This window comes from Colletotrichum scovillei (genome assembly GCF_011075155.1).
Source record: "Colletotrichum scovillei strain TJNH1 chromosome Unknown Contig00005, whole genome shotgun sequence".
NCBI lineage: Eukaryota > Fungi > Ascomycota > Sordariomycetes > Glomerellales > Glomerellaceae > Colletotrichum > Colletotrichum scovillei.
This window is the reverse complement of record NW_023336263.1, coordinates 2423292-2436807: the sequence shown is the minus strand read 5'-3', so window position 1 is coordinate 2436807 and position 13516 is coordinate 2423292. Positions and strand designations below refer to the sequence as shown.

The following is a 13516-nucleotide window of genomic DNA, read 5'->3' as shown; positions in this document are numbered from 1 at the left end:
TCTTCTCCCTAAATTCTTTCGCTTCAGCAGATTGTGTCATTCAGATGACAGAGGACTTCTCTCTCTCTCGATGTCAATGTTCTCGTTTGAGGTTGCATCCCTTGCAACAATTTTCATAGCCCACTGAACTTCATCCCAAGTTGTCTCCCTGATCGACAAGAGCGTTGCGGAGCGACCGATTGCAGCCTTCTTGTCTTCTGATACCTTACAAAGACATCGACACAACTTGTTCCTTCCGTCGGGTCCTAGAAATACCTTGCTCTGATCATCCACAAGCCCACCACTCTTCCAGCCCCTGAATACGCTGCTGAGAAACGGCTGCCGATCGGTAAAAAGATCTCGCAGCTGTACATGTTGTACTCTAGCAACGTTCTCCCGGTTGGAGTAGACGACCCGCGCGAAAAGCTCAAAGAAAACATCCTGCTTCTCCCTGCTACACTTAGCTTGCGTATTGAGGAGCTCTCCAACTCTGAAACATGTGCGCATCATGATCATCGAAGAGAGTCCAACGACCACAGAGCGGTCTCTCATTTTGTCGGGGAAAGGGGGTCTGACTAAGGGCGCCGGCCTCGAATGCTCTTTCAGTGATTCTTTGGTCTTGCCTCTGATGCTCATTCTAGCCTCATGATCCGGAGAGGCGCCAGCCGCAGTTGCTGCGCATTTTGTCACAAGCTCCCAGTCGACATCATCATCAAGAAGATCAGGTTCAGTCAGATCGGCGTTTGAAGCTTCGCTCGTGTTCGTATCAGGCTCGGAAAACTGCAATTTGGAGTCGAAGCTTGAAGCTGATCTCGAATCGCAGTCCATCTTCTGTATGACGCTTGGCCGAGTGAAACCAGGAGGCTCGTGCCCAGTATCTTCTAGAAGCTGTGCCATCTCTTCTTCTTCAACGCCCTCAAGACCATAGTCATCCTCGACAGTGTCTTCACTATTGGATGACGATTGGGCAAGGTGATCGACATTGAGATCAGGAAATGGCCTACCAGAACCTTCGTCTACATTAGACGAGGTCTCAGATACGGCATTGTGGTATTCACCAGGTAGTTTCTCCATCGGGACAAACCCCTCGCCTCCAACGCTGTCCAGATCTACGTATTCCATCCATAAGTCTGGCGCATCGGGCTCTGCCACAGAAACACGCGTGGTTGTCTGCAATGACGAGGTCGGCGGTGTCTCGGGTATCTCAACAACGTCATCAGCTGGGCTTGGCGGGGTCTGTGGATGCTGTGAGATGTCTGCGGAAGGGTACTGCTGCCTTAGAGTTGTGTCGAAATTCGATGTAAATCTGGGCTCAAATAGCATCTGAGGTAGGCTCTCATGGTCGAAGATGTTCGGTCCTACCGAGGCATCGACAGCCAACCGTTTTAACGGAGAAGAAATTGCAACAGATGAGCTCGGCGTCAGGGGTCGTTTCGGAACGTTGTTGGACTCGAAAGCACTGGCGACATTTTGCATCGTGGAGGTCTAGTCTATGGTATGTTGTACTTCGAAGGTGTCAGTCATTTGCTAGGTAAGAAGACATGAGGAAATGCTACCAGACTACTTCTTCTGTGATTTACAAACGTCCTCAGCTTGAAGCTACGATGACATACAGAGAGCGGAAGTCTAAACAGTCGACGTTCTGGCGGGTGAAGGAAAATGGCAGTACTATGAGGGAGAAGAGCACGATGAAAGGGCAGAGGGGAAGGTTTCAAGCAGGCAATGGAAGTTCATGGGAAGATACATTTCTTCTAGAACGGAAGGCGGGCTCCTTCCTTCACAAGAGGTCCCTCATCAGGTACTTACCTGGGTAGGTACCTAAGGCCTTGTGTTCAGGCAGTAATGCGATGCAGGGCAAGAGCGAGTGCCCTTGATCAGGTGAAGGAGTTGGTGACGGGAAGGAGCAAGACCATCTGCGCCTCCCTTTTGTCATCTTATCCTCTTTCCTCAAAACTGATGGGAGGTAGCAAGAGGAAAGAATTGAAGCGTGGTCAAATCTGCATGCAGCTCCTGGGGCAATGTGTCCTTCCGGGAATAATTTAGAATCATGGCATTTACAACTGGAAACACCACCATACATAGCCAGGCAGTGCTCCTTGTCACTTCACGATGCCTTCACCGTGCTACTTGATCAGATGAGGGATTCATTTGATCGCGTCTTGGGCTCGCCTATACGAAGGCACCAATTCTTCTGAAGATCCGTCATCATATGCACCGACTCTCTTTCAGTAGCCTCGCCGCTCTTGTCGTTGTCATCAAAAGCCACAGGAGACCGGTAGTCTCGTCCTTCTACAATGACGAGCATCTTGCTCATCTGTCAAACAGCTCTCGCTCGGCATATGACCCCCGATGGCCGATGAATGCAACAGGATCCAGATCCAACTACCATAAGTTGTCTGGTGGCCGGTGCCTATTGAACTGAACCGCTGACACCTGCTTTACCCCGACCAGTCTACTCACTTGAACGAGATTGTTCTTCGCCAACTCAGGAACATAGACCATTGTTCACTTGAACATGTGCAGCTGGTCCAAACTCTCTGGCGAGTTTTTCGACATGTGCAGCTACAGCCACTGATGTCGATGCCGCCGCTGGCACGGCAACAGTGAGACACAGACAAGACAACGACGTTGAAGGGTCTTCTCCTCCACCGGGCTAACGACACACCCCGAGAAACCTCTTTTGATGAAGACTGGCAAAAGTATGATATGGACTACCATATCACGTATACATCACAAGTTATCCTGCCGAGAACAGACTGTGGCCCCCTCACCGAGAGGAGAGCGCGCGCCGAGGCAAGTCACGAAGCTATTCGCAACCCGTGGCTCGGTCCGCGCAACGGAGGCACGGGTCGGAAGTGACATCAACCCGCATTCCCGAGCAAGTCAGGAGCTCTACTCATTCAAAAGCAAAGAGACAGAGATCGTCGCTGCCATGCGGTCGATTATCTCGATTTTGTCAATCAGGTACGATGCCGCCGCCTTGGTTTCGATGAGAGTGCTCCCAAAGGGTCCCAAACAGACTACGTCAGAACGAGCATGTGCCCCATTTGGAAAGCGAACCCTCATGAAAGCCGCATGGGTCTCGCGCGCTATCGGGTTGGCGGCCTGTCTCAGCGCCACGAACCTGTCTCTCTGCTCAAGACTGAGACCAAGCAGCCGCGGCGCTGGGGGGGGATACCGGTAAACAACAGTAAAAAAGGGGGTAGAAAGATGCCTCGGCGGCTCGGACGTTGGCAAGCAATGGGACAACGTTTAGCGGATGGCGGGTAGACCGTCGGCGGTGATGTCAGTCCTTCAGTCAGGTGAGAGCGCAAAGGAGCGAAGAGTTCTGTGTGGTTGGCGCGTTTGAAAGTTAGCTCCCGCGGAAGTTGGGCCATGTGGTTCCGGGAAGCGCTGCGCTGGCGTCCAAGGTGTCAAGGGCTAATCAGTGCTAGCAAGCGTACAAGCGGAGGGGTGGGTGTGTGGGTGGTGTTGAAGGATGCCCGTGTAGGAGGATTCAAAGTGTAGAAACCGAAGGTCCGCACGGGTAGAGAGGATCGATTAGCCATTGCTGAAAATAACAATTGACTATCATCCGGTGTTTTCAAATAATATCATTAAAATAATAAATAAAACAATAATGAATTAATATTGTCAAAAGCTAAGATCTGGCGAGAGACATGGCAAAGCTGCGTTTCGCTCCCCAAGGTTCAATGCCGCACATGTCTGCCGGCTTATTAGTCACCTCAGGCACGGGATGAGATGACACATGCTGGCGCTCCTTCATCTATGGCTTGCCATGTGAGTGAGGCGCTTTCACTGAATATCCAAACGATGCGATACCGCAACGTCCGGGACTTCTCATTGCACGCCCAACCCGTATTTTTGACCACTGGCAGACTCTCAATGCCTCCCGGATCTGACGGAGCGGGGGATCAGCCACTCCCCCGTTACTTCGCATGGGGGGCTGGTGCAGTGCGACTCGAGGCGGTGCATCCTCCAAGGTCCCAAAATCGAGGTTACGAGATATGCCATGGAACCGTCCTTCGTCGTGAGCCCAGGCAGAAATCAGCTGCAGTCATCGATTGGAGATGCCGAGGATTGTATTTAGGGGGCAAGGTACTCGCGGGGAGGGCAAAGAAGCTACCTTTGGAATCAGACACCCGACTCGACTTGCCGTATTTGACTTTTGAATCTTTTGCCTTGGGGGACCTTTCTGATGTTGAGTCACGTCCTGCGAGTAAACGTCCAACAAAGGCTCCTTTTGGGAATCCTCGGGGGTGACCTCAAATACGGATTTCAACCAGTCAATCAAGGCCCTGATGAACACATGGACTGTCTTGCATGAGGTGCCATCAACAAGTGTCAATCCGTCATCCTGGTAGCGATGCGCCTGGAGAGACGGGGCAGAAACCCCGGTTGCTTTCTGTTTATTCTCATTTTTTGTTATTTTGTTTTTTCTCGGAACTTATGGGAAACTTTAGCGCTGCATTGGAGAGACTGTCTCGCTTGCGAAGCAGACCCTGGATACTTGTGGAAAAACAAGTTGCAAGTGAGAATGTCATTGACGGAGCCTTGACCACTACCTTGAGCCTGCCATCGCCAGCACAATCCAAAGACTGAAAGTGCCATCACCGTTCATGACAAGTATTGAAAACAACTCTTTGGAAGTTGCGAAAGCAATCATGGGCATGGAAGAGATAACATGAAAGGGAGTGTGGCAGTAGGGGCTGCAAACCAGACGCATCGTACATTTACCCAACTTCTTGGGATCAGATATGGACGCATCAGATCTGGTTGATGCAAGCAGAGACATATGACCGGGGGCTACTAAAATAAAAATAAATAAAAGAAATTAAGATAAATCATGAGAATAATGAAATAAAGATAAGCAGAGAATAAAAAGTTGAACAAAGATATTGATTATCTTCAGCCCAATGTCTGGCATATCACCAACTCACACACCCACACACACATACGGACAAACACACCACCATCTTGAACTGAGCCCCACCGTTTCCCCCAGATGACAGCAACGGGACCAACTACAGGCACAGCTGCTAAAATCGTAGCGCCGACGGTCCGCCATCGTAGCCTCACCCAAAAAAGAGTGCTAATCCGCCAGCGCGTCCGTCTTTCTTCCATCCCACCCTTTTCCCTTCCTCACCTTTCACCTTTGTTTCCTTCACACCCCCATACGCATCCCAGGTCTGGGCTCCCAACTCCCGTCCCCTCACCGCTCGGGAGGCTGACTTGGACTTGCATATACACCATGGTCACCAGGCCCTCTTCCTGATGCGCTGGCATCTCTCCCTTACTTCCCAGCGTTGCAGTCGCAGTCGCCAGGGCTCTGTTTACCATGTTCACCAGCAGCAACCTCAAGGAATCGTCATCCAAAAGGACCCTAGAGATAAACTCACCACCACCATTTGACGGAAAACAAGCCTTGACATCTTGTCGATGAATCGGCTGATGAAGAAAGGCCGCGCTGCCTATGGCCTCTGCTACCACCGAATTGGCCTCCCAAGCTTTCGCAGACGTCCCGGTCGTATCTCATCGACATCGAGATGAGGGAACAGCTGTCACATCCCACGCACGCAGCCTTCCCGAGGCGCCCCCGTACGTACCGCACCGCATCTAATTGAATACCTTGCCGTTCGGTACCAGACATCCTCAACACGATTGATGATGGTGGCGGCCGGGCTGCATTTCCGGTCGGGCACTACACCACCACCCGCTGCATCTCCCGGCGAATCCTCTCCCACGCCTTCCCGCCGCGCCGGTCTGCTGCCAGGACAAGGTGAGCACTGAGCACGGGGGGTTGACAAACACAAGATGCAGAGGATCAGATTCTTCCTTGACCGAGTTGCCAAATTTCGCAAAACGCCGTTGACAGCCTGTCAACCGTCGTCCGTCCCGTTATCACGGGTGCCCCCGTTTGGAGAACGGTCGCGTCTCGTCCACTCGCCCGTCTCCAACCTTTTAACGTTTCTCTACTCTGATTTCATGTCCCTTTGAAGCTCACCAAGCTTCTGCGCCTTACATGCAACCGCCGCATTGCTGCATCCGTCGCAGTTCCCCGGGCCAACTGGCATTCGATCTATGTTTCTCTCGATACGAAATGCACGCCCGCCCAAACCGCAGTGTTTCACGCCACAATTGCTGGTAGGCTGATGGCATCTTTGCGACCGGTTTCCCTTTCGCCCCGGCTAGACCGCCAGCCTACAGTTCTTGGGACGTCCATCTACGGTACGAAATACACCTCCCAAGCTTTCGAGATCAACTTCACCGTTGTGCTACACGCGAAGGTGGCGTCTGCCGTACCTCCCAGCAATGCCGGCCGAACGTGCAACTAATCCCCCTCTTTCCTCCCCTCCTTGAATGCAGTACCCGCGATCGTCTCAATTCTAGATGCGTCGTTTTGCCGCCCAAGGGCAGCAGTGATACGGAAGGCTGCTGATAGCCCCTCATGCCTGAACCCACCACGTTTCCTAGTTACGACAGCAGCAACGGCTCTCCCATACCGAGGGGTCATTTGGCGCCCGCATATGCGGACGAGATGCGAGGCCAGGTGAGGCGGCAAATCGCCGCGCCCGCTGCCGGATTGTCGGTGTGGCTTGGAGCCGGCCACAGCTTGTCACGTTCGCATGAAGGGCCATTGTCACCGTTACAAAATGCCCCCCAAATACCTCGAACCTCGAAGTTTCTCCCTCTTGTGACATACCAAGAACCAGGGCTCGATGTTCCTGCGTCTTGTTGGGCAGCGATTGAGCACCACTTTCGTTGGTTTCCCCGCGGCGGGGGCTGTCTTCGGTGACATTATTCTCTTTACCGCCCCCTCCCTTCTTTTGACCAGCAGGTGTGTTTGTGCCGGGCATCACGTTGTTGAGACACGCCAGCTCACGCATATCCGATTGTCATGCAGGGTGTCATCCTTCCTGTGCAGCTGTCACTTTTCCTGCCAGCGAGCTTTACCACGGGGGTAAGCTTTGTTCATTTATACTTTGATCATTTTGATCACGAATACTGGTAATGATGCCCAGAATTCCCAAAATTGACACCTGAGTTGGTGCAAGTGAACCTGAATTTCCCATTCTGAGGCGTGGACAGTAAGGCTGTTACACGGCGGTACGTAAGGTGGATGCAAGACTTTCCGTTTGTCTCCTTTAGAGGTCTCTCATTAATATTCAATATTTTATACCTTATTGAAAAGAATGCTGTCAAGGTAACGGTGTTGATGTATCGATGTGAATTTTATTTCCACCGTTTCCAACGCCATTCACAGGGATCCAGTCGTAATGAGACCGTCACCGCCTCGCTGGCCTGCCTCGTTGCTAAGCATTTGCAAGACGCGGTAATCTGCAGGGGGGCAAGGTATCAAGCAATGTTCATTGCTGCAAATAAGTGGCTACCAAAATGCGAATTTATGTTTTGATAGAATTATTCGGTTAAAATTCCTGAAGTGTTTTTGCGTCTCCTTCTTTGCAGGTCACAAGCCGTGTAAGTGTCCCGATCCACCTCTCCGGGTCTTTTGTGGACACCCGGGGCCGAATGGGTCCACTTCAGCTCCGGTCGGCGGGAGGTTCGGATGCCAAAGTACCTTTTATCGGCCAATCCGAAATCTGCCCGCGCTGAGATATGACTCCTGAATCATTCTAGCTAGGCTTTATGTGTCTAGTAGAGCGAGATTGTACGTCGATTAGAAGAACTTGATTAAAGGTGCAAAGAACCCCTATTAAGGAGGCACCTTGAGGCATCCGCATTGCCAGATATAGAAGGTACTTAGTCAAAGCCACTTGACAGACAAGGTGCAAACCACTCATTATTTGCGGTATGGCAACCTTCTCTAGCGCCTCTGGAGCTTTAATTTGAATCGTGCATATTTATTCATGACTTGTTTTCCACTATCGAAGATGAGTCGACCGGCGTCGATGCATCTCGTCTGCAGGTGATTGGTGACTGGCAGCAGAAACGAGACCGTGCACTAACAAGTTTGCCGGCTCCTCCGGCCGAAATCTGTTAGCGTCGACAAGTTGGTGCCCCATTATGAGTCATCTCGACTAACCACAGCATAACGCAACGCCGCTGAAAGTCTCAGCACCCTGTCAGTGTCAGTGTCGCGGTTCCAGATTGGGAAGCGACTCGGAGATTCCACTACATCCGGTCCGGGGCCAAACCCACCTGGGCGCATCGTCAATCGTCGCCACCCGACTGACTACACGCGGAATCGTCAAATACAGCCTCTTCGCCTCGACATCATCCCGAACGACCTCTCTTCGACAGCAAACCTTCAATACTCGCCTTTGCCAGCTAAGGTAGCTCATCAAGAGACGGACAAGCACTGCTCCACCCGCAGTCCACCCTTTGCTCTCTGTTCTTTTTGCATTTCATCCCGTTCAGCTCATCCACAATTTCCAACGTTGAGCATTTTCAATTCCGTTCACCACGCCCAAACATGATTTCCCTCACAAAACAAGGCGGCAGTACGCACCAGCAGGCCGTCCCCAGGCCCCGCACCGACCGCGTGGTCCCCAAACCCGTCCCGGAGGCTCAGTCCAAGGATCCCCGCGGCTACCAGCTCGAGCAGCTGCGCAAGCGCTACTCGCCCCGCGAATCCACCGCCGCGGACGGCACCACCACATCCCTGGTCTTCCGCATCAAGCCCTCGGATCCGGACTTTCCCTTTGAGCTGGAGCACTTGCAGTGCGACCTCCGCGTGCCGGAGAACTACCCCGATGCCGTCCCCGTTCTGCACGTGCGGAATAGCGACATCCCGCGCGGCTTCTGCATCAACATCGAGCGCGGGTGGGAGAGGCTCGTCGAGGAACGCCGGGGCGCCACGCTCCTCGCCCTCACCTACGCCCTGGACAAGAACCTGGAAAAGTTCCTGTCCGAGCAGGAGGTGGCTACCGTGAAGTTGGTCACCTACAAGGACGAGGGCGTCAAGGATACCCGCCACCTCGAGGCCGCCGCCATCGCGGCCATCCCGGGCCCGGCGACGCAGATCACAAAGACGCCATCCCCGGCACCGGCGCCGCCTGTGAGGCACTACACTCCTGAGGAGTACTTCACCAAGGAGGAGATGGCGGCTGCCAAAGCCCGGCGCGCGCAGGAGACGCGGCAGTTGGAGACACGCATGGGACGGCTGTCTCTGTATCGCCGCTCACCGGACGGTATCGTCTACACGCTCCCTCTAGAACCTCGTCGCCGCACCGAGTTATCTCCCGGATTGCAAGGCGTCAAGACGGTCCATCTTATTGTGCCGCTGCTATACCCGCTGCAACCGCTACGTATCCAGCTCAACGAGTGTGACTCGCAGAATGCCGAGCCCTTGGAGGAGCTCTACGTACAGAAAGCAGCGGAGCAGAAGCAGATGACTCTCACAAGCCACCTGAACTACTTGGCTCAGAACATGCACGTCTTGGCAAAGCAGGCAGAGGCGCCGCTTAAGACTGCCGCTTCTGCTGCTGCTCAGCCCGTGTCCACGCAGGAACCTGAAAAGGACTCCAAGGCAAAGGCACCAGCTATGGACGACGATGACCGCGGCCATATCAAAGTCATCCCGCGTCCACCGGAATGGAGCCGTCCCGGCGCCGGTGAAGACAACACAGATTCATCAGACAGCTACGACTCAGAAGACGACTCGGACGAAGGCGGCGCCGACCTCGACGCAGAACCACCCAGCCTCTCCTCCGGCCTCACCCCGGAAAGGGGCACATCCATCTCCTTCCCGACCATCGAGCTCCACAGCATCGAGCTCTTCCAGGTCTCCATCCTCAACCTGAGCGTCAAATGCTCGCGCTGCAAGACCATCAACGAGATCACCGGCCTCAAGCACGAGGTCCCCCAAACCTCCGCCTGCCGCAAGTGCGCCGCCGGCCTGGCAGCGCAGTTCCGCCAGACGCTCGTCCACGCGAACTCGACCCGCGCCGGCTTCGTCGACCTCACGGGCTGCACCGTCTCCGACATGCTCCCCAGCACCTTCATCCCCGTCTGCGCCAAGTGCTCCACCGCAAGCCAGGGGCTCGTCGCCGTCCGCGGCGACGCCGTCACCAACGTCTGCCGCGCCTGCCACGGCAAATTCACGTTCAAGATCCCCACCGTCAAGTTCCTGGCGCTCTCCGCGGGGGGGCTCGCGGCCCCGACGACGGGACCCGTGAAGAAGGCCGAGAAACTCGGTCTCCACGCGGGCACCGCGCTCCCGGACCGCGGCGCCTGCGCGCACTATCGCAAGAGCTACCGCTGGTTCCGGTTCTCGTGCTGCGCGAAGGTGCACCCGTGCGATCGGTGCCACGACGAGGCGGAGAACCACGTCAACGAGTGGGCGAACCGGATGGTCTGCGGGTGGTGCAGTCGCGAGCAGCGGTATTCGCCCGAGGCGTGCGGGTTCTGCGGCCGGAGCGTCATTGGACGCAAGGGGAAGGGGTTCTGGGAGGGCGGTAAGGGCACGCGGGACCGTAAGTTGATGAGTCGTAAGGACCCGAGGAAGTTTAAGAGGGTTGGTGGTGGTGCGGCTGCTGCTGCGAAGAAGGACTAAGGTGGATGGACGATGGGTAGTGTTGGTGTTGGGATGATTCAGCTCCCTGAGAGGAAGACGCACTTTCCATCACTGAATATACATCGTGGCACCAGAACACGCAAGCCTTATGAGATGCCCGGTGCCCTCTTTCGCTAACAACAAGTATCGGGCCTGGTGACCGAGGGGTGAAAGCCGTGAAGTGCTGACCAGTACGTGATGCTCCGTACTCTTCAGGACTCCTGCGTTCGAACCTCGGTCGGCTCCTGTTTTTTCTTTTTTGTCTTTTCCACCCCCAGATATCAATATCGGACTATTCATCGGCCTCTTGTGCAAATCACGAATTTACAGATGTACTTGTTTTGTCTTTCAAAAGAGCAGGTACATACAAGCCGGGTCTCTTTTCCCACTTGGAACTGCCCTTCCATGTTTGAGATGTCTAGATACCCTCCCCATATTGACCATAAACTCGCCTCGCCAATACGAAGAAGAATCACACCAAGAAACACCAAATCCTCAAACGCCAATAGTACACCCCATCAAACATCAAAGGCGCCTCCCGCACACCCTCACGACCACCAAAACCGCAACGGTGATGAACATCTCAACTGCCGCCTACCGGCCCTCCCTCCGCAAAACCCCACGCAAGCGCCGATCCGACGACGACACTCTTCGGGCGGCACGCGGGTGGATAACATTCGCTGTGCAAAAATTCCAATTGTGCAATGAAGGTCGCTTATGTGCGAGTTGTGTGTGTGGCTGGGCAAAAGATGTGACGGGAATCATTTCTCGATTTATCGCCCTTGCGATTGGACGTTATTCTTGTCCTGATCCGTCACATGAGTGTTGCTATACGAGTTTTGATTGGGGTAAAATGGGCATGGCGAATAGAGAGGGAGCTGAAGAGTTGTGAATGGTGGCGCGGTTGGTTGGGAAGTAAGCGCTTCTTACCACCATCACATCTTTGTTTTAGGGGGCTGAGGTGTGACTTGTGACGGATCTACTATTGGAAATGGAACATCACTGTTTGTTGAAAAGTATGTCAAGGGTAGATTAACAATAAAAAATAAGATAATAAAATCTGGATTTTCTGATAATTAAAACGAAGTTGTAATAAAAATATTGCAATATCCTAAGTGCTGTACCCCAGCTCACCCAGGCACGCCAGGTATCTTCCCGATTCTGTACACCCTCTTTAAGAGCATCCCAACGCCACCATCGTCTCCGCGTCCGCCCGTCCGCACCAGCCAAATTAGTTCTCTTCCACCCCTTGCCTTGCATCAAAACCCCATCCTGTGGAAAACCCCCATGTCTCACGTCGAGAACAAAACGCAAAGAGGCATTTTGAGAGAATGAGGAGAAAAAGCCACGTCCCAAAAGTCGCTTTGCGAAAAGAGAAGCCAAAAGCACATTTCCCCTTCCCCTCCATTCATGGTGTTGAAGAAAGCCCACGAATCAGAATCGCGCATTTCTCCCGGGGTAAGGTTCACCGGCTCGCCGGGGGGCCACCGGGAGGACGTTCCCCGGAGAACCCAACCCGTTGGATCTACGGACTACAGCTTGCGCTAACGCCGCTTCCGGCGTTCGGGTCCGTGCTTCTCTGTTTGGGCATATCTTCCTCTGTGCCTCTGCAATCCTTTTCTCGCACGAGACCGACCGGCCCCGGGGAGAGGTGAGGGGGGAAAGAGAAAAAAAATCAGATCAGATGTGATACCCTGAATCCTTCTGCAATGTCCCCGCACCCCCTGTGATGACCCCTTGTGCCCCTCGTAGGAACAGGCTAGGGAGGCAAATGTGGAAGGACGCGCCATGCAAGTTCGGTTCGGTAGGGAGAGGGAGAACTGGCGCGACGTGAAAGGCTCGGCTGGATGTGAGATTCTGCGGGGAAGTCTTGTGGATGGAAGTGGACAGAGCCGGAGGGGTTTGGGACTTTGGCAAGCTTCTTTTCAGCAAACATGTGATGACACTACAGTAGACCGCTCACCGGTGAGCAAGGGGCGGATATAACGAAAGACTCCATTTCGGTCAACAAACCTCTAAAGTGATCTTCGCGGTTGGCTTGACATTACAGACCCGATTAGGCTTGAAAACGTCCCCTTTGTGTGGCATGTCTCTTCCTGAAGCATCGGGGCTCCAACGTTCATCATCAGCATCCTTAGTGAGCCGTTCTAGTTCGTGGGTTCGCATTTTGACTTTCAGCGCCCGGAAGCTCGCCCGCGAGGGACAATAGAGATCTGATAGCTCGCTTTTTAGCTCCAATGCATAGCTCCCCGGGGAACATTTCCCATGTTTTCCTAGCTAGCAGTCCTCATCACATACCTACCCAAACTCGATTCAAATTAGCAGGAACTCTTTAGCACCATATCATGAAAATCAAGATGAAGGGAAAGATTTGGACTCAAGCCTAGGTTGAACGACTAGTCCGCCTTACCACCGGGGAGCTCTTCCCCTAGTGTGGAAATGGCGCCGGTCACAGGAGCTACAATAGCGCGAACGCCTGATGGCGAATGAGATTCAATATCGTCACCACATACTCTACAAGCCACGCGAGACATTCCTCTACTTCATTTGGGAAAAAGGGAAGAAATCAGCACCGGTGCGACGCTCTGACGTTCTCCCGGCGCATCACCACGTCCTCGGGGTAGCTGCCCCGGGGGTTCCGGCGCGTGTAAGATTGATTCGCGCTCCGGCTTGCGTCGGCAGCCTCTCCGAGAACCCACCCTCCAAGTCCTTGCTTCTCTCGCGGGAGGGCGCGAACTTGTCAATCTAGGACGTCGTGTGTATGTGTCTTGGTTGGGCGGCGCTGGACGGCGGACGATCTGGCCGCCATGCCGTGCGGCTCAGTCGCGCTGACCGGAAACGCCTCCCCGGATTCTTGGTTGCCACCTAGATGTGACCATGATCTGGCGAACCCTTCAACGGTCTCATCGTTGAGCCTCTCATTGGCAGCGATGGCGAAGGACCTCAATGACTCTGAGGCCCGTCTCATATTTGAATAGTTTGACTTTTTACTACCTACCGTTAGCTTGTCTGACCTGCTCT

The 13516-nt window shown here is 53.8% G+C and overlaps 2 protein-coding genes across 2 annotated transcripts; one reads left to right on the top strand and one right to left on the bottom strand.

Moving 5' to 3' along the window:
- Nucleotides 1-113: 113 nt before the first annotated feature.
- HER10_EVM0001558 (uncharacterized protein) lies at nt 114-1455 on the bottom strand (the record flags this gene model as incomplete). The annotated part of the gene is made up of 2 exons (XM_035471302.1): nt 114-197; nt 256-1455. 2 exons carry the CDS (start codon nt 1453-1455, stop codon nt 114-116), a joined length of 1284 nt encoding a protein of 427 aa, XP_035333733.1.
- Nucleotides 1456-8198: 6743 nt separating this feature from the next.
- HER10_EVM0012951 (CHY zinc finger domain-containing protein) lies at nt 8199-11064 on the top strand. The gene has a single exon (XM_035482325.1). The coding sequence runs from the start codon at nt 8414-8416 to the stop codon at nt 10493-10495; it is 2082 nt and encodes a 693-aa protein (XP_035334513.1). The 5' UTR covers nt 8199-8413; the 3' UTR covers nt 10496-11064.
- Nucleotides 11065-13516: the final 2452 nt, after the last annotated feature.